At 45.5% G+C, this 19,022-nt stretch overlaps 4 protein-coding genes across 4 annotated transcripts; 2 read left to right on the top strand and 2 right to left on the bottom strand.

Annotated features, from left to right (window-relative positions):
• Nucleotides 1-6,764: 6,764 nt before the first annotated feature.
• Nucleotides 6,765-8,114, top strand: F5891DRAFT_1131285 (ergosterol biosynthesis ERG4/ERG24; the record flags this gene model as incomplete). The annotated part of the gene is made up of 7 exons (XM_041364647.1): nt 6,765-7,005; nt 7,041-7,311; nt 7,359-7,422; nt 7,455-7,564; nt 7,618-7,749; nt 7,803-7,848; nt 7,905-8,114. 7 exons carry the CDS (start codon nt 6,765-6,767, stop codon nt 8,112-8,114), a joined length of 1,074 nt encoding a protein of 357 aa, XP_041218977.1.
• Nucleotides 8,115-11,883: 3,769 nt separating this feature from the next.
• Nucleotides 11,884-13,022, bottom strand: F5891DRAFT_985911 (uncharacterized protein; the record flags this gene model as incomplete). The annotated part of the gene is made up of 6 exons (XM_041377669.1): nt 11,884-12,099; nt 12,174-12,232; nt 12,291-12,327; nt 12,516-12,615; nt 12,702-12,724; nt 12,792-13,022. 6 exons carry the CDS (start codon nt 13,020-13,022, stop codon nt 11,884-11,886), a joined length of 666 nt encoding a protein of 221 aa, XP_041218978.1.
• Nucleotides 13,023-15,483: 2,461 nt separating this feature from the next.
• Nucleotides 15,484-17,992, bottom strand: F5891DRAFT_1282101 (uncharacterized protein; the record flags this gene model as incomplete). Its single annotated transcript, XM_041370520.1, has 12 exons — nt 15,484-15,539; nt 15,616-15,823; nt 15,877-16,043; nt 16,100-16,282; nt 16,347-16,496; nt 16,551-16,922; nt 16,979-17,226; nt 17,276-17,303; nt 17,360-17,583; nt 17,643-17,723; nt 17,785-17,826; nt 17,884-17,992. The coding sequence occupies 11 exons, from the start codon at nt 17,990-17,992 to the stop codon at nt 15,742-15,744; spliced, it is 1,686 nt and encodes a 561-aa protein (XP_041218979.1). The 3' UTR covers nt 15,484-15,539; nt 15,616-15,741.
• A 167-nt stretch (nt 17,993-18,159) lies between these two features.
• F5891DRAFT_1196449 (uncharacterized protein) lies at nt 18,160-18,667 on the top strand (the record flags this gene model as incomplete). Its single annotated transcript, XM_041368295.1, has 2 exons — nt 18,160-18,303; nt 18,359-18,667. 2 exons carry the CDS (start codon nt 18,160-18,162, stop codon nt 18,665-18,667), a joined length of 453 nt encoding a protein of 150 aa, XP_041218980.1.
• Nucleotides 18,668-19,022: the final 355 nt, after the last annotated feature.

Consider the following 19,022-nt stretch of genomic DNA (forward strand, 5'->3'; position numbering starts at 1 on the left):
TCCGTAAACTCTAACATGACAGGTGCACTTGGTGGACGGGGGAACTGTGGTTTGCATTAGCATACCAAAATCAATGTCAGCTAATAGGACCAACACCGAAGAAAATGTCTGATGTGAAAATACATACTTCTCGTTTTCTGTCTGAGCAACAACGGAGCATTCAACTGAAATGAGAGATACGCTACATGCTAAACTCAAACTGCAAGACTATCAGGTTGGTGCTAGTTCTGAACAAGATCGGAATATTCTTCTGATGGGAAGCCTGGACACAATGATCATGAAGTCGCATGGCTCTGGGATAAGCTTCGCATAGCAAGACAGTTGGTTCAGATCAACCTCGGCAAAGACAAAAAATGATAATAACAACTATTCGCCTGGCCCACTCACATGCTGGATACAACACATTTCGTTTTGCAGAATGATTTGCCCTTTGGAGACTGAATGACAAGATGATGGAGTTGCGAGAAGGTGATGAGGTATGTACTTGTTGACAATGCAGGATCATTTCATTTCTATATACCAAAATGATTTGTGATGATTTGTATGTGCTAGAGCAAAAGCACGAACTTGTGGGTACATCTAGTACTATATAATTTCGACCTTAGGTTCATGGGAATTTCTGTGCTGCATTACATGATAGTTTTGTGACAGGTTCGTCTCTTGTGGACAGCTGTGGCAAACTTACAATAAGTTCTAGGGCTGCACACCATCTCCGTAATAGACAGTTTGTATGGCAACCATCGAAGGATACAGTTGCCATACCGGCAGGCCTGCAAAGGGAGACAGACAGGTATGGTGTACGGCCAAACCGTACACCATACAAGCCGTATTACATACAGCCTATATGGTCGGAATGGGTGCCAATTTATCCCATACCTTCTTGCCCTGAACCACCATGCTCTGCACCGACAACGACAACAACAGCGACGACTCTAATGGTTTGCTGTGTGTGCTTCATACTGATGGAAGCAGCACTGTCAGTATGTTCCTTATAATATTGTCTGACCGCGATACTAATTCTCCCTAACTATGTACGGTTCACCTTTTAACTCTGCCAGTGTTATTGCTGTTGTCATGGTATCCTACACTGCTTATTCATAGGCTCTCTGTTCTGTGCATTGGATTATCCTTTCCTGCAGTGTGCGACATTCATCTGAAAAGTCTCGTGCCACTGTTGTCCACCATATGTGGTTCCCCATGCTACCTCAGGTTGCCCATTTCCTACAATGCACTTTCTTACTTTCAACGTCATTCATTGCGCTTCAAATTCTCCAGTTGTTGGCTCTTGTGATCTTTCTTTAAGCACTGTGGTCATTGTGGTTCATGCACTGAGCTGTTTGCAGGCTGTGTGTGGTTGGATGGTGAGTTGATTATGGTGACTCACAACAAGGTGTCCATGTCATCATCTCTTCTTGTCTTTCAGGCATCCGATCAGATCTATCGCATTGTGCTGCATCAGTTGACTTCTTACCAATGTTATGATGTGGTGACATCTGCATCATTACCCTGCTTGTTTCCGGGAAAGCCTCACCATAATCAAAATCGCAGACAGTTTCCCCTGCGACCTCTTTTATGCAACGACTTTCAACAGATTTCAAGGGCTGACGCTTGAAAAGCCATGCTTGACCTGCGCACATATTTGTTCACACACAGACAGCTATACACCGCGCATTCAAGAGTATGACATTGCTGAGACATTCGAACAATATTTCCAAGAGAAGAAGAGGAAAAAACAACAGCAAATGTAATGTCAGAAGGTGAATAAAGTGCTTGTATGTACTATACATAAACCTATGTAGGTGCAAGTCTCAAGCCTGAGACTATCAGAATGTTGATGCTTGTGAAGGCAAGACTTTGTTTGGCTCATTTATAACTGATTTTCATTCTGTATGTACCGTACACTGGCACTACTGTATACGGCCATATTATACTCCATACTGTACTGTTCGCTTTGTCTGCCCCCAATGTCATATACAGTGTATGGGTTCACCATCTACCATATCTCTACTGTATGTGTACGGCTGTCTACCATATACGGTACAGTGTGCAGCCCTAATAAGTTCACAAGGGTTCATATGTAGTAGGATAATACATATATAGTGATGGAAAAGTCCGGTTCAGTCCGGTTCTCCAGGAAATTAGGAGAACCATGGACTGGACCATCGGTTCGGTTCTCCTAGTAAGCAGAACCATGGACCGGACCATCGGTTCGGTCCAATAATGGTCCGGTTCTGGTTCAGCAGAGGTTTGAACCGAGAACCGGACCCAAAAAAAAATGTCAAAATGTTTAAATGTAGCTAGGTACAAAAGTCCAATAAACTAAACTAGCGCAACATCCTTGTCATCTTCGTCATGTAATGCAGCAGTCAATGAATCCAGATGCTGTTCAGCATCGCTAGCAGCCGAGATGTGACCATTACGATAGGCACTCTTCAGCAGCTGCAAACTCTCGAATACATCCTCCTTAAGACAGTTCCATCATTTTGTTCCTGTAAGCCCCCCGCTTGAGAAAGCACGCTCCGATGCGGTACTACTACCCTGAATAGCCAGATAGTCTCTGGCCATGCGTGAAAGTGTCGGATATAATGATTGGTGATGCTGCAATAAAATAAGCTAGTTAGATACAAAAGGACTCGCAACAAAATAGAAACTTACACCCCACCAACGTACAATGTCTTCAGTTTGCTCAAGGGGACTCTGAAGGTATGCTGTAAGTTCAGCACAAGGCTTAGCCTGCACACGATCAGACACTTGACGGGCTTGCACAGCCACAAGGACCCATGAACGGCCATATTGGCCATGTCCAGCAGGTTCCTGCTCGGTGTTTTCACCTGCAGGTGCTGAGGCGCTGGGGACATAGTATGCATTAAACTATTTAAATGAGTCAGCACATAACTACGTCGCCAATAGACAAACAATGGTGCACTGGAGGAGTAGAACTTGCTGCAATGGGACCAGGGGCAGATATAGGCTCCTCGTCGTCTGGGTCATTGTGCCATATGATTTCGGAAGCATCTTTTAGATGGCCGTCAGGACCAACAGCGCACTGGTCAGACATGATTGTAGGTGGGAAAATGACAGATCAGCTCACCATGTAAATCACACAACCCAACTTTAAGCTGCACCTATCAATCGAAAAAAGCTCAGGAAATGTCAATCAGTAAATTAGTTGATAAATTACCTGAAAGTCGTTGATTGAAATTTGAGAATCTGAATGAGAGTCCAAAGTGGCATTGTCAAGGTGCCGGAGTCACAGATGGTGTTGGTGCCTCCTGGTGTGGTAAAAGGAGAGGCACCAGAGGGATATCCAAGACTTGCAGAGAGATGATGGATGACGCGGACGAGGCAACATCGAGGGCACTGACGAGGATAATGGATGACGAGGCAACATCGAGGTTGTCGTTAAGAATAGCCTACCGTTGTAGAACAACAATACAGAGAGGAACAAATAATGCTCCTAGCTGTATCTATAATAGTTGAAGGTTGTGCATTGCCTAGCCTGCGTTACTTGAGGAGACAAGTGCGTTCGACCCTAAAGGGGAAGCGAGTGCAGCCAAGATCTAGAGGTACGCGCTTCAGCGAAGCGCGAGAAAGCGCAGGTGCGCGCAAGGCGTGGGAACACGCGCGCATATTAGCACAAAGCACAGGAAAGCACGCACGCGTATGCGGAAAATGATAAAGACTAGACTCAAGTGATAATATAATGCAAGAAAAGAGAAGGGAGATGCGAAGTATAGACAAATAGACTTCTACTATATTCTGCTAAGTAGTAAGTAAGTGATAACTAGTAATTGGGAGGTAAAAGTCCCTTTTTAATAGTATGTACTGCTGGTGCTTATATAGCACGCCTAAGCGCGGTCATGCGGAGCCGAAGCGCTACCGAGTAGGTATGTAAAGATATATATGAGTGAGAATCCATGATAAAAATAAAGGTGGAACTATGCTAATAAAGGAAATGGAAATATACGTACTAGGGAGCTTGGTGGACAGTGGATGGATGCTTCTGGATGGCTGGTGCCATAGGGCGCGCAAGCGCAGGAACGCATGTGCGTATACATCGCGAAGCGCGGGAATGGCGCGCGTTGCGCGGGAAAGCTGCGCATCATATAGAGATAGCTGTGGGTAGTGCACAGAGTGACGCTACAAGTTCGTGCTATGTACTTCCTAGTGTAAAGCGCCATATCAGACCATGAGACGCACGAGTCTCTACACCGTGTTCTGCCGGTTACATTAGGTCTGTCAATTATAGAATTAGATCTACGCCCTATTATTAATAGTACTACACTAAAAATATGTACTGACTTGCCGCCGGTTCGAACAGGTTCAGAACCGGTTCTGGAATTCTGGAAGTCCTCGAACCATGGACCAGACCAATGGTCCAGTTCCCCCTATTGCCCGAACCTTGAACCGGACCCTCGGTCAGGTTTGAAACAGTCCGGGTTTGAACTGCGGTTCAGAACCGGACCCAGCCACCACTAATAATATATGTACTTTCTACACATATATTAGTTCAAAAATGACAATGGGGATGGAAAAAAGTGGTTAAGTGAATGTTTTCATAAAAAAACATATCTAAAAACAAACATATCATACTATCCATCCTGGCTGAGTCATCACCCCTACAAGTCATTACTACCTAAATATCTCACTCAATTCTTGCTTCCACACATAATTTACAACTTAAATCACTATTTCTAATTTGTACTGTTCATTGCGAGGTTGAACTACTGATTTTCACGAAGAAATGGTGAAGTCCTTTGAAAGCAGCCAAAGTCCTGCAAGATTTACACTGGTGACAGCCAGCTGAACATTGCCGTGGCGGAGCTTTAAATGGATACTACGACTGGCTGTGATGACTTGTCAGACTTGGAGATAGCCGCCATCTGGGTCGGATGCACTGCCGAGCGGGCTTAGAAATGGCAGCTGTGACCAACTGTGACACAAGTGTTACTTGACGGGTGACGACCCAGCTGGGATGGATAGTATGTACTTTATTGCTACTCACTACACCTGCTTACTATAGTGTGCTATGCCCCTCCATCTTCTTCAACACAACACCTACCTTCAAGTTCCACCGAAAAAGTAAGTGTATTGGTCCTCCTTTAAGCTCGAGCCACGCTGATCCAAGCTGTTGCCCAGCATTTGCAGTGAGTGAGTCTGTCGATCCTAGTTTGAGTTTGAGCCATGCTGATCCAAGCTGTTGCCTGGCATTTGCAGTGGGTGAGTCTGTCGTTCCTCATTCAAGTTTGAGCCACGCTGATCCAAGTTGTTGCCCGCGGTTTGCAGTGGGTGGGTCTGTTGATCCTTGTTCGAGTTTGAGCCGTGCTGATCCAAGTTGTTGCCTGCAGTTCACAGTGAGTAAGTCTGTTGTTCCTCGTTCGAGTTTGAGCCACGCTGATCCAAGTTGTTGCCTGCAGTTCGCAGTAGTGAGTGGGTCTGTCAATCCTCATTCGAGTTTGAGCCGCGCTGATCCAAGTTGTTGCCTGCAGTTCGCATTGAGTAAGTCTGTTGTTCCTCATTCGAGTTTGAGCCGTGCTGATCCAAGTTGTTGCCCGCAGTTCACAGTGAGTGAGTCTGTCGATCCTCATTCGAGTTTGAGCCGCGCTGATCCAAGTTGTTGCCCGCGGTTCACAGTGAGTGAGTCTGTCATTCCTCGTTCGAGTTTGAGCCACACTGATCGAAGTCGTTGTCTGCCACTCGCAGTGTGTCGATCCTCGTTCGAGTTCGAGCCATGCTGGTCGATGCTTGCCTGTGCCTCCATTCCTCTCATTCTGGCGTATTCCCTAAGGTCACTGATGCCTTCGTTCGAACTGAGGGACAAGGAACGTCGTGGGCAGGGTAAGCTCAGCTAATTCAATCTGCGATTCTAACCTTATATGCTCATTATACTCAAAAAGATATCTTACATATTATAAACGCGTGGTCGCGATTGCCACCACACACATTTAAATACCTGCCCTGGGATTCTGGTTACTCTACCACCCGCATTAGCAGGCAGTCCTTTTCACTAACAATGCCAAAAGGTGCATTTTTTTCTCTCTTCAATTCAAACATACTTACAATGTACTGTAGTACCTCCCCAGTGTTTTATCGAGGTTGTGTTCAACTCCTCGACTAACGTTATGTCTCAGTACAACCCGGGTCGTCAGCAACAGTTCAAATGTGTTGATCAGCACGACCAGTGTTCAGCCCGTGGCAAGTTGGACAGCATCCTGTTCTACATGCCCACTCGGCCGGAGACTTCGCAACCAACACCAGCGCCCGCTCACCCTCCACTCATTCCACCATTACCATTGTTTCCACCCCCCCCCCCCCCAATCTCAACAACAACGGTCTCAACGGTCTCAACTACGACCGTCTCCACCCTCGCCATCCACACCTGGCTTGCCTTCATCCTCGAGTCAGCCGGCGTCAGACAAAACCTCCATTGAATATGATAAGTTTGCTTGGCTTGTTTCCCAGCTATCTGGCGCTCAGGACTTAGCGTGTCTGGTCGGAATTGGACGAGTAGTGTGATGGTGAGGGGTGCAGTAGCAGCCGAGTAGCATCGTAGCTTAGTCAGCTACTCGGTGTCCTTCGGGCTTTGTCGTAGCGTAGTCCTCTTCACCACTTTGCCTTGCTTGCGACAGCATTATGACGATTTTATTGTCGGTTCGATGTTGAACCTACAGGCCACCCAAGGGTACAACCAGGAAGAAGGCTGCGAACGATGGCTACAGGATGCAAGCCCCAATGCATACGCTTAGAAAATATATACCGGTCTCATGGTCTATCAGCTCTTCCTCGCATTGGTCATGCCAGGGTACCAACAAGAAGGGCTTCCTGTACCTTCTCTTGGGTATAAGACCCTCATGTATAACTGCAATGCGCTCTACTCTCTCTACGCAACTATGCTGACTGCTGCTGCTCTGCACTACTACCACATTTTTTATCTCGCCGAAATTATCGACAATTATGGCCACATCATGTCCATCGCCATAATTTACGGTTTCGCTGTGTCCTTTGGTATGTATTTTGTTACAGTTGCAGCTGGAAATGAGATCCGCATGTCAGGAACTTCATCTATGATGTCTTCATGGGTGCTTGTTTGAATCCCCGTATCGGCTCTGTTGATCTGAAGATGTGGGCTGAGGTTCAGATTCCTTGGGTAATTGTCTTCTTTTTGGCCATGTCCGGAGGCTGCCACCAGTATGAACAATATGGTTATGTCACCCCTGTGCATCCCTTTTTTAAAACTTGCATTCCTGATCCAATTTTCAGCGCAAAGGGCGAAGAGTGTATCCCCCAAACGTGGGATATGTATCATGAGAAGTGGGTAGTAATTCTTATGCTCGTTTATCTGATTGACATTTTCTTAGATGGGGCTTCATGGTCATCTTCTGGAACTTTGCTGGTGTTCCCTTCATATGTAACTCCAATTATGTTTTAACTTTTACTGATCTGTGGTGTTGCAGACTTACATATACTCTGTGGTATACATGGCTTCGCACAATCCCTCTAACTATCAATTCTCTACACCTACATATGTCGTTCTTTTCACCACTCTACTGACAGCATACTACATGTACGACTTTATGATTTCATTTTCCGTCATTCAGCTGACATGTGTCCTCATAGTTGGGACACCTCAATGTCTCAAAAGAGTCGCTTCAAAATGCAAACACAGGGCATCACAACTTTCCGCAACACATTCCCGCAGTTTCCGGGGGGAACCCTCAAGAAGCCTGAGTTTATCCAGACAGCACATGGGCAAGTCTTGCGGCAATTCTTAACTGATCGACTCTCTTACCTTCCAATTTTAGAAACCGCCTTCTCATCAGTGGTTGGTGGAGATACTCTCGCAAACCTGTAGGCTAGATCCATAATAATGTGTTCGGTCTGCTAACCTCGTTGTTCTTTCTCAGAACTATGTTGCCGACTGGACCATGAGCTTCTGCTGGGGTGTTGTTATCGGAAGTGCAACCATCATTCCTTACTTCTACTTGGTTTTCTTCATCACGGTACTCATCCATCGCTGCGGGCGTGACTTTGAACACTGCTCGATCAAGTATGGCAAGGACTGGGAGCATTATTGTTCTATCGTTAGATATAAGTTCATACCCGGAATCTACTAATCTAGCAAGCTTTCACATATTTATACCCATTTTTACCATAGTATACCATGATGTCTTGGAGCAATTTGATTTGTTGTGAAGACTCAGTCGATGACAAATAAATGTTATCCGTTGATCCTGCCTGCTATCTCCCGGGAAGAAAATCACAGTATCATATATAGCCATATTTACCAGGAGAAAAGCATACTAAAACGAGGGAGAACGAGAATAGTTAGCAACATTGAGAAGAATGTGCTGCCATACCTTGTGTGTTGCGATGGTGCCATTTCACGACATTGTGGTGAACGTTAATAGCATTGTACACTAGTGGGGCAACGCCAAAGCCACTTCCCACGAAAAGGTCATGGATGACCTCAGATAACATCTTAATTTAGAAGAAAAAAGAAAACAGTAAACGACGTTGAGAGGAATGTGCTACCATACCTCATGTGTTGCGATGGCGCCATGTCACGACTTTGTGATGGACTCTAATAGGAGTATAAGTTAGATGAGCAGTTCTAGAGCTACTTATCACGATAATGTCTTGAATAGTGTCGTAATTCAACATATAAATAAGGCAAAACGACAATGCTCGAAATAATTGGCACAAGCAAACTATCGCCCCCCATCTACTGCAATGGCGCAATCTGACGACATCGTCGTGGATTGCTCATGTTACTCTGCATTTACGGATATCAATGGCCATGTATCTACAAGTCAAATTTCTCGCAGTATATATGATATTATTTAGCAGAAACATAGCTCCCATCGCACCTTCATCAGGAAAACCCTCCCAAGGCAAATTAGGGAGAATTCACAAAAATTCGTAACATTAGCACAATCACAGCTATTTATGAAGAAAGTAGCTAAAGATGATAATGTTAGACGAGTTTTTTTCTACAATACATCTAACTCTTCTAAGTCAGATAAACTATTACAAATTAGAGCTAGATATCAATATCATTCATAACATACATGTAATTATTGCTAAGTTATAGAGTACTACCTAAGGGTCATAAAACCATGCCTATTGAGAAACTCGACACCTGAATAGTGTGATCATTGATGCCGTGAGTGTGCAACAAAATTTTAAAATATCCAAGTCCAGCATTTGTGCATATTTGTTTGTATCATGTGACTTGTAGTTTGAACGAAGAAATATCTTAAGTCCAACATTTGTACATATTTGTTTGAATCATGTGACTTGTAGTTTGAAATGTTTGAGCGAAGTGGCGCCATGTCACTGATCTTCAACTCTCACTCTCGTCTTCGAAGCTTAAGAGGCCTCAAGCTTCATTGCTGGTGTTCATGCACTACATACAATTAAGGTGCGCAATGATTTTTTTTAAATTCTAAACTTGTTCGAAGCAAACCTATTTATTCTAAAAACTATTTATTCTAGGATGTTCACAGTGAGTGAGTCGGTCCGAGTTCGAGTTCGCCAAGTTGTTGCCCGCCGTTCGCAGTGAGTGAGTCTGTCGGTCCGAGTTCGAGTTCGAGCCACGCTGATCCAAGCTGTTGTCCGCTGTTTGTAGTGAGTGAGTTTGTCGATCCTCGTTCGAGCTCGAGCCACGCTGATCCATGTCGTTGCCCACCATTCGCAGGAAGTGAGTTTGTCGATCCTCGTTCGAGCTCGAGCCACGCTGATCCATGTCGTCGCCTACCGTTTGCAGGAAGTGAGTCTGTTGATCCTCGTTCGAGCTTGAGCCACGCTGATCCATGTCGTCGCCCACCGTTCGCAGGAAGTGAGTCTGTCGATTCTTGAGCCACGCTGATCCATGTCGTCGCCCACCGTTCACAGGAAGTGAGTCTGTCGATCCTCGTTTGAGCTCAGAAGGACGCACCTGCGAAATTCCACTGTATGATGGCCGACATCTATGAGGCTGCACAGTGAGTTCCACTTAGGTAGTATTGCCTCGATGCTCACTCTGCTTGCAGGAAGTTGCGATACAGCAGCGCCGCTGCTGGTGGCCATGCTGCTGAGCTCGAAGCATTCGAGTTACTTGACCTCGACAATATGGAAGAAGACGGAATCATCCCCCGCTCATTTTCATAGTGTACAATACGGAATCGTGAAGCTGATACATAGTCTCCCAGTTGGTCATAGCGCGCGCTGTTATTTAAATTAGCCTACTGCCCATATACCCATTTCTAATCAAATTTAATTTTGTTCTTGTATCTTATTCTGTCTGACTCGGTTGGAACCCTCGTCTAAGATAAAAAAAATCAATTCTAAAAGTCATGCTAATGTGTTTGAATTACTGAAAATAGTTGCTAATTCTTGTGTTTTTATTAGGGGGTAAAAAAACTGACCTAAGCTAGCTAAAACTCGAATTTGTAAAATTTAGATATAATAACGCAGGATTAGTTCGGATTAGTTCTAATGTTACATCTTTAAGTAAATTTGTCTGGGGAGGGTTTTCCTGATGTTCTGCGCATCGAGAGGCGCTTCCATCCATAGCATTTTGCCCAACTGTGCCTTGCTACGATTTGCAAAAACAACATCAGATGCAGAGTTTGAGTTGATTACCGCCGAGTATAGGTCAATAGCCCTGTCATATTCGCTGGCAGCGAGGGCCGCATTTCCGTTGGCAGCACCATCAGTAAACCGGTGAGTTCTTGCTGGGGATTATGCTGATTATGGTGCTTTTACATGGTCATATATTGCTTTATATCACTTTATATTACAATGTGACGAAAACCTTTCCTATATATTACGATATATAACGATATATGACGATATCTTCTTCTCACAGGTTCTCTGATTGGCACATAGCACGCTACATTGTTGCTTGAATTCTGAATCAAATGCAGGTGAGTAGTGACCAGCACCGTACCTTCTGGAGAAAAATCCACCGAGGTGATGACTTTGGAGTGAGCCTTGATGAGTTGGGTGATGGATTCGCCAGTTTCACCGTACCAGGCGATGTCCTCTCCATCATAATCACCGCTTACTATTATTTTACTATCTCGCGATATCGTCAATGCCCCACCGTATCGTTATGCTCCATCTTCTTTAACACAACACCTGTCTCCAAGTCCCAAAGACGAAGTGTCTTGTCGTATGAACCCGTAAGCATTCGTCGTTTATTGGGGAACACTGCGACCGCCTCTGCGAATTCCTCATGACCTTCAAAAGTTCGAATGGGTGTGGTGCTTGTAATGAGCTGTGACATTTTACTGCAGGTTGGTGGTGTTGAGCACGGCCGAGAATTGTGGGCGTCTTTCTCTAAATTACAGAGGTGCTTGTATTGTGCGTTTTTATGTGGCTTCACCGCGCTAACTATGCTCGTTTCCATAGACGCCCAAGACACGAGGCAAAGAATATGCTCTCAGCTGGTAATAACCGACTGCACTGGCTACATGCGTCCGATATTTGTCTTCACAATTTCAGGCCCTACCGAGACATCAAGCGAGCACCACACCTCTCCAATAAACTTTCAAGCTCAAGTTTTGTGTCTCTTGGCCGCTCACCTCACGGCTCGCTGTAGACTAGTATAAAGTATCTGCGTGTCTATGGTGCGTCTTGTGACTTGTTGCGGTCCTGCCCTCTAAGGATTTGGAACCAGAGACCCTTAGACTAGATGGAGGACGCGAACAAGATCCATCAGCAAGGATGACCCGCTCGTGGGCAGAAGGGAGTTGTGGAGCTATTGTCGTGAGTTCCGATCCATATGTATCGACCCTTGTCAAAGCTAAACTATAATGGTGACAATGTGAGTCGGCGGAATATTATCGGGCCCACTTTTCTTATCTATGTTTCACACAGCCAGTGTGTTTATCCTCTGGGCTATACACAAACTCTGTTCCAGGGGCTTGCCACAGCAGCAGGATATGATCTCTTCGCAGGCCCCGGCTCATCGTGCCTTGCAACCATTGCTTTTGGCCAATGTATATCTCCCTGGGGTAGCGGCACCAAGTCAGTTTCTAGTGTGATCCTGATCGCGAATGTCATCAGTTCCGCCATAATGACAGCCATATTCACTACCGTCGGCTCTATTACTGACTGTGGCACGTTCTGACGGTACTTGCTGTCACAGTGGTATGCTGAGCTGCACGATATGACTGTGTGGCGCTTACCTGTGCGTTTCCGAATGCACGCCAGTTGAGAGAAAAGTATGAAAGCAGCAAGATTCCTCCTGAAGTTTACGAGTAAGAAGAATCTATGGAAAACAATGAGATCAGTAATGTCTTTACCGTGCGTTGCAAGGGCTGTGTCGTTTGTCGTCGGAAGCTAACAATATTTCGATACAGGTTCATAGTAATGTCGGGTATATAATCACCTTATTGCTGAACTTAGCGCTTTTGTTACCGACGACGAACAACCCCAAGTTGGACAATTATGTTCTTGTGCTGTACGTTTTCTTGTCAACCAAGTCTTTGAAGTGTTTGTATTGATTGATCTGTAGTCTCACCACGTACTGGGTAGTACTGGGTATCTAGTGGTGTGAGTATATTGTAGCTTGTCTCTAGTAGGCTGCTGAGAACCTCCGAGTTATATTCCAGGGACCCAGGCCTGGCCCTAGTTTACCTGAAGGCGAACACAACATAACGATTGGATGGAAGGAGGTGAGCATTTGGCAAGATCTTCCTTAGAAATCGACTCACGCGAACATCGGGTCAGGGCTGCGCTGAAGACATACAAGCATCTTCTTTACAGCTGTGTGTATCTGTTCTCCTTCCTCCTCACAGATGTACTGTTTTGTTGTCTGCCTCTCGAGCCATACCTGACGTCTTCTTGGACCGGGGCTGAATACCACCGGAACTCTCGTTACCATTTGCCAGCTCAGCAAGTTCAGTTTCTTGTTCCTGAAAAATACCCCCCTTGGGCTTGTCACAGGCGACTACCTCGACTATGAGTGCCGCTGTTGCGGGACACATCTCTCCTGAGAGATTGAGATTCTGCCTGCACTCCTCGATCACAAGCATATCTTCATTTCTATCAAAGGCTTTGTAAAAATAAGGAGCATCTGATACAACAATGTGTCAGCGTTCCTTATTTCTTTGCCTCTTGATGGCACGACCACCACCGTGAAGACTGAGGTCCTCGGACCTCGTCATGACACGTAGCACAAGAATACGACATTCCGGTTCTGTCTGAACATGGAAGCAATGCCCGATCGAGTTCGATCTTGGTTACTCCATAAGTATTCGCAGCATGGAGTCGAACCATCCACGACACCGCAGTATCGGTCTCTGTAACAGGCAGGTGTAGATGGATCCTTGATCATCCGATCAAGCAATTCTTGATTGTAGGTGGCTGTACAACTGATTGTTTTCTACTTTACAAGGAACTGCAGTTGCTTTGAGTCGATCGAGAAGGGTGAAGAAAATTATTACATAGAACATCTTTCACTGTGATCCCCTGTATTTTGGCATTCTGCCGGTCTATGCTTTCGTAGCGTGGTGGCTGGTGAGCGAGAACGAACTGAATTGGACAATGACTTAGATACAGCGATTTGACAGGGTCTAAATGATGAGGAAAAGGATGTTTGGGCGTGGGCTTCTCATTCAGGCGCATGTGCACCGCAGGAGAAGGAATTGAGTAGTTTAGCCGTACCCTGAGAGAGGAGGCAGCGGGTGGGACCGGTGGGTGCCAAGGAATAATAAAGTAAAATGGAGTAAACAGGCAGATCTCAGGCTACTGCTGAACAACTAAGACTAAACTATCATGCTATCGTCGTGGGTCAGAGCAAGGTAGCACACGCCTAGGTGTGCCTCACTCATGCGTAGACTCGATTCTATGCTAACCTCTTCCCAACAATCTTGACTCACTTTGGCTGTTACGAAAATTGGTGACTATTTCATTAATCATCATTGGATGGACAGTCTTAAGGCCGTCACAACCAGTACCTCTATTACCGGCCTGACCAAACCTGAAGAATATCCATCCAATGATGATCGACGAAATTTTCGTAACAGCCAAAGTGAGTCAAGATTGTCGGGAAGTGCCCATATCTGACATGTGTCGATAGCGAAATCCGATGATGATTCTCCCGGCTCAGACACCATCGCAGCACCATCATTCATCCTTAACAATCTTGCTGTTTTAGTAAGTATCATACGGCTGAGTGCATTTTCCCCTCAGACCGGTAGAACTGGTCCTAATCAGTGCAGTACCGCAGATCTAGAAGCATATCGCTCTTCCAAAAAAATAATTCATGTGCGTACACTGCAAGATATGAACCATAAGGATCACGGGATGAAATGTGTCGTGAAACACGAGGGCGTCAACCTTCACACTGACGGACAGAGATGTCCGAATTTAAGGCCCTGGACGCGTGTCACCAGTTGTATGTTCGATAAGGGACTTCAAATGGATATGTTCTTCCTGCGTCACCCGGACCACGAAGAATAACATTCAGCGCATAGTATAAAAAGCCGTCTGCTTACCGTCTCATTCAGATCGATTTGACCCCATATCACATCCTCACAAACAATGCATCTCCCCTCTGTCGTCGTCGTTGCTTTTGCTTTGATGGCATTAGTGTCTGCCACTCCCCTTGACATTGATAGCAGCGATGGGTGTCCTATATTGTGCACGTCAAAAAATTGCTGCCCTGGGAAGAAATGTAGGATAGAGGGCCTCATATATGTGAGTATAAGTATTTTGCGTCTTGGATTTAACCACACGACTCACCGGCGTGGTAGCGCGTCTTGACGTGTGTTCAAGACGAATGACCGCATGACACGCAAACGTTTCAACTACGGTGAGTCGTATTTCTACTTCAATCAGCATCGGTGCACATGATGACTGATGGCACGACATAAAAGTTACTACTAGTTTGATGTTGATTTGACCAATGTCTTGGTTCCGAACAAATTTGACTGCCGCTCGAGCAATGGAGATCTTGGAATAGGGGAAATACTTGAATAAATAGAATGACTAAAGTACTTGCGAGTTTTGCAGTCTCGTTGTACGCTTGAACAATGAAGCCTCGATGGCACAATGACTCCTCCCCTCATACGCGCTGTTGACTAGTCATGGATGCATTTTTGGTCTGCACTGGACCACTGGAATATGTCACAACCCTACTAGATGGTGGTCTATCTCGAAAGTTGTCGTTATCAAACTGCGAAAGCTCGAGATCCCGAAATCTGAAATGGAACTAGGCCGTGGCGAGTGATCCATGTACTTCCAACCATGGACTAAGACTTCTGGACAATGAAAATATCGTGGATCTGCGAATGGAAGACTACATGGTAGTCATCAAAGCCATTAAGAAAAAGTATCCGGCACAAAGTACCGGCTGGTTGATGTTTGTATCCGCTTGAAGAGGTAAACAATTCAAGTATAAGTAACAAAGGCTGAGCTGACGTGATAGCTGCATGTACCTCCTGCACGAAAGATTGAATTTGTGAATCAAGAACGATGAATGGTTTGAGATTGCATCAGGAAAAACGCTCTTCTCAAATCGGATGAAATATGATACAACTTGCGTGGATCTGCGAGAATTCGATGGATTTGAACATTCGATCCATTATTTTAGTCCCTTGAGAATTTTCGACAATTGGATCTCACTTTTCGCCAATCAGAACAGAATTTGCGTCAAGCAGAACATGATTTTCAGGCAGTTAAAATTTGTCCAATGCTATCAAATGAGTACCATTGGATCTGGAATCTAGACAATACAATGTGTGACCAGTATCAGTCCTCCGCCATACCATCAATATTGAGGAACATGAGACTATCGGCTGCGCTAGGTTCTTCAGTCTTGCGCTTCGACCCACTACAACACGATGGAATCAGACAATGACAAGTGTCGAAAAAGATAGAACTCACTAGACAGACTTGTACAGCGAGTGTACGAGTACGTGAAATTTGCGCTTGCTGGCCTTGAAGATGCCATTCAACATGCCAACCAATGTCCGATAGATCCCGCCGTACATGTCCGAGTTGAAGTCTCGGTCGAATTTTTCGGAGGAGTACTGCATAATGACGGAGCACACCTTGAATTGTGTGATTGATTAATACATATAACATACCCACAGCAATTAAAACATACCGCAGCGCTAGCAAGTGCCACCATCGCGACAGGCAGCTCAACCTCGTCAGGATGATCATCAATTGTTGATGTCAGATGGTCATGCCACTTTACTCCTGCTGCGAGCTCGTCGCTGAAGAATGCATCCTCGATGGTGTCCAAAATCGCCGGCGCTTGAAATGGTTTGGTTTGGATAAGGTCCCCCTGTAATGTATGAAGCCACTGGCATCAGCTCAAACATAAAATAGACGATAAATCTTTGATGAACCTTCGCGTTCACCGGATAAATGTATGCATTGTTCTTGAGAAGGTCCGTGACCCTGTCATCAGCACCTTTCGTGAGACCATAGTGGCTTGCCACATGTACTTGCACAACCTTCCTGACGTTCCCACGAATGGTGCCAATACGACCTTCAGGCTGCAAATGAGTTGAGAAGACAGTAGTAAACTCAAGGCAACATAATACACATACCACGGAAGATAACGCACGTACATACTTCGCATCCTTCGTAAGCCGTTTTCTCACATCTACGAATTCCTCTCCATCTTTCGCACATGACAAGAGTATGTCGGCCATAATTTTCCTCCTTTGCTGGAGGTCCAAGTACGCATTTTCGAAGAGGATGTGCTCGTGAAGGCAGGTAATCGAGGCCCGCAGCAAGTCCTGGATGTGAGGTTGCTGCTCGGTTAAATTGACCTTACCGGAACTGCTATATACGATGCGACAAGAAGGCAACCAGTCATCTTCGCGTGAACGAATAGACCGCGCTGACACTGCTTCGTCATCTGCAGGTGGCCCACTGGTGGTGTCATCAACCTTGTCTGGCGTGCACCAAGTTGGTTTCTGAAACAACGAGTGCAGTGAGTGAATGTTCAAGAGAATCAACGAGACTCATTCACCTCTTGTTCTCTTTGCTTCAGGTATTTACTTCCTTTTGACAGCGCCCCTTTCTGATTGGCCTTACTGGTCTCTTTCAGCTTGGAAGAGCGATAGTGAGGGCCGGATTTCTTCATGTTAGTAAGCTGACTGTTCCCAGGCCCTATATCCTCCGCAGCAGAGTCCATGGTACGAACGGGGTCGTCATTGTCAGAGTCCGGTGATGTACTAGGGGGGATTGAGCTGAATGATGAAGCCGCACTGCAGCTGTCTAAATGAGAGTGTCACTTAAGTACTGGTAGGAGGAGGTTGTCACATACCGTCGTTATGTGTAGTAATTTGAGGACGCTATGCAAATAATGAAGACACTCAGATGTAAAATCATCGATAACAATAGCACATACCTCATAGTCTAGGGTAGCCTTTAGCTTGTCACCAATGAGTCCCAGAATACTGTCATCATCTGATTCGTCGAGTTTGTCGTCTGACTCGGCTCCAGAATCAGATTCGGCGCCATCGCTTCCATCAACCTTGAAGTTGTCTGAGTCAGACTCGAAAAGTTGTGCCGCTGGCTGTGAAACACTGCTCTTCCATTTTCTGTTCACAGGGTCAGTATTTTTTGGGCCCGCTATGGCATATAATAAATCAGTGTGAGTTCACAATAGACCAAACTCTGATGAAACTTACAGGTTTGTGCCTGCTCGGCGTGTTCAGGCTCAGCCGTGCTCGATGCAGCCCGCTTTCGTGTCTTCTTGTCTGGCATCCAAACTGTAATTTGCTCAAGTGAGTCAGAAGATGTGGCTCGACTCAGACAGCCATTGATGCGCACCTTGATTTTTCAGTGCTGTGACCTTGGATTGTCGGGAGGGTCCTTTATGCCAGATGTTCAAGCGCATTAGAAAAACAAAGCGACACTGAGAAAACGTACGACTCGGAGCAGACTGGGAAGCCAACACTTCTGGAGTAGCGGTGGCCTCCACACGTCTCTTCAGCTTGGCTGCACGCATTGCAGCAGCCTTTTCGGTCGGAGTCGACATTGAAAAGATCTGATAGAGTGAGAGAAAAAGAGAATTGGGTCAGTCGGATGCGCAACTGAAAAAATTGATATTGACACTTACAAATTTGGACTTCGAGGTTCTGAGGTTCCGCTATATCCCGACATACTTTCAGCCAGAGCCACTGAAACCGCTGCAGCCACAGCACCATGCCAGTCTGTGATGGCTGTGGTTGCACATTTAGTGAGAGTGGGTACTCACGTCACCTTGCACAAACCAGGAATTCTCCCTGTGTTAGCATCTACGAGGACATGCGCAACTACATGCCTAGCAGTCCAGGTCACTCACCACAGGTATGTCGTTATTGCATTGTTGTCGCACAATGCTGATGCAAACACTGGCACCAAGCCCACCAATGATGATGGGCTGCACAATGATGATGGGCCGCACCTATTTGAAGGTGATTTTTTCAATACTACACTGGACGACCTTGAATGGCCTGTAGACGATGAAGATGATGTTGAGATGGTGGGTGATGACGATGAAGATGAGGAAATTGAGGGCGAAGGTGGAGTGGCTGAACAAGAGACAGATTGGGAACCTCCTAGTATGCGAAGTGCCGAAGAACCGGAGATGAACGAGAATATTCCCATGGATGAACAAGGCAATGCTGACGAAGACGTTGATGGCCAACATCAGGAAAACCCTCCGCTATAAACCTAGGCTAAGTATGTGGAATTTGACAAAATTTTCTCTAATTCCTGATAGTTTCACAAAAGTAGGCACCTTAGTGAATTAGAGAAAGTTTTTTACTGCCCCGCCATATCTCACTCGCGCTCACTAGTTTAGTGATAATTATAATAAATTTACAAAGCTTTATGCAAATTTACAATGAGTTATCACGGAACATGATGACATCAATGATGACGGCTCAGGATTTTGATTTCGTTCGAATGTTTTACAAGAACAAATTAAGCTTTTATTAAATGAGGGATATGTCAACATAGCTGAGTAGATGAGAAAGGAGCACTTCTAAGAGAACGAGTCATAATGCAAAAAAGAAGATAAACGA

The sequence above is a fragment of the Suillus fuscotomentosus genome, assembly GCF_016647785.1.
Source record: "Suillus fuscotomentosus strain FC203 chromosome Unknown F5891scaffold_100, whole genome shotgun sequence".
Taxonomy (NCBI): Eukaryota; Fungi; Basidiomycota; class Agaricomycetes; order Boletales; family Suillaceae; genus Suillus; species Suillus fuscotomentosus.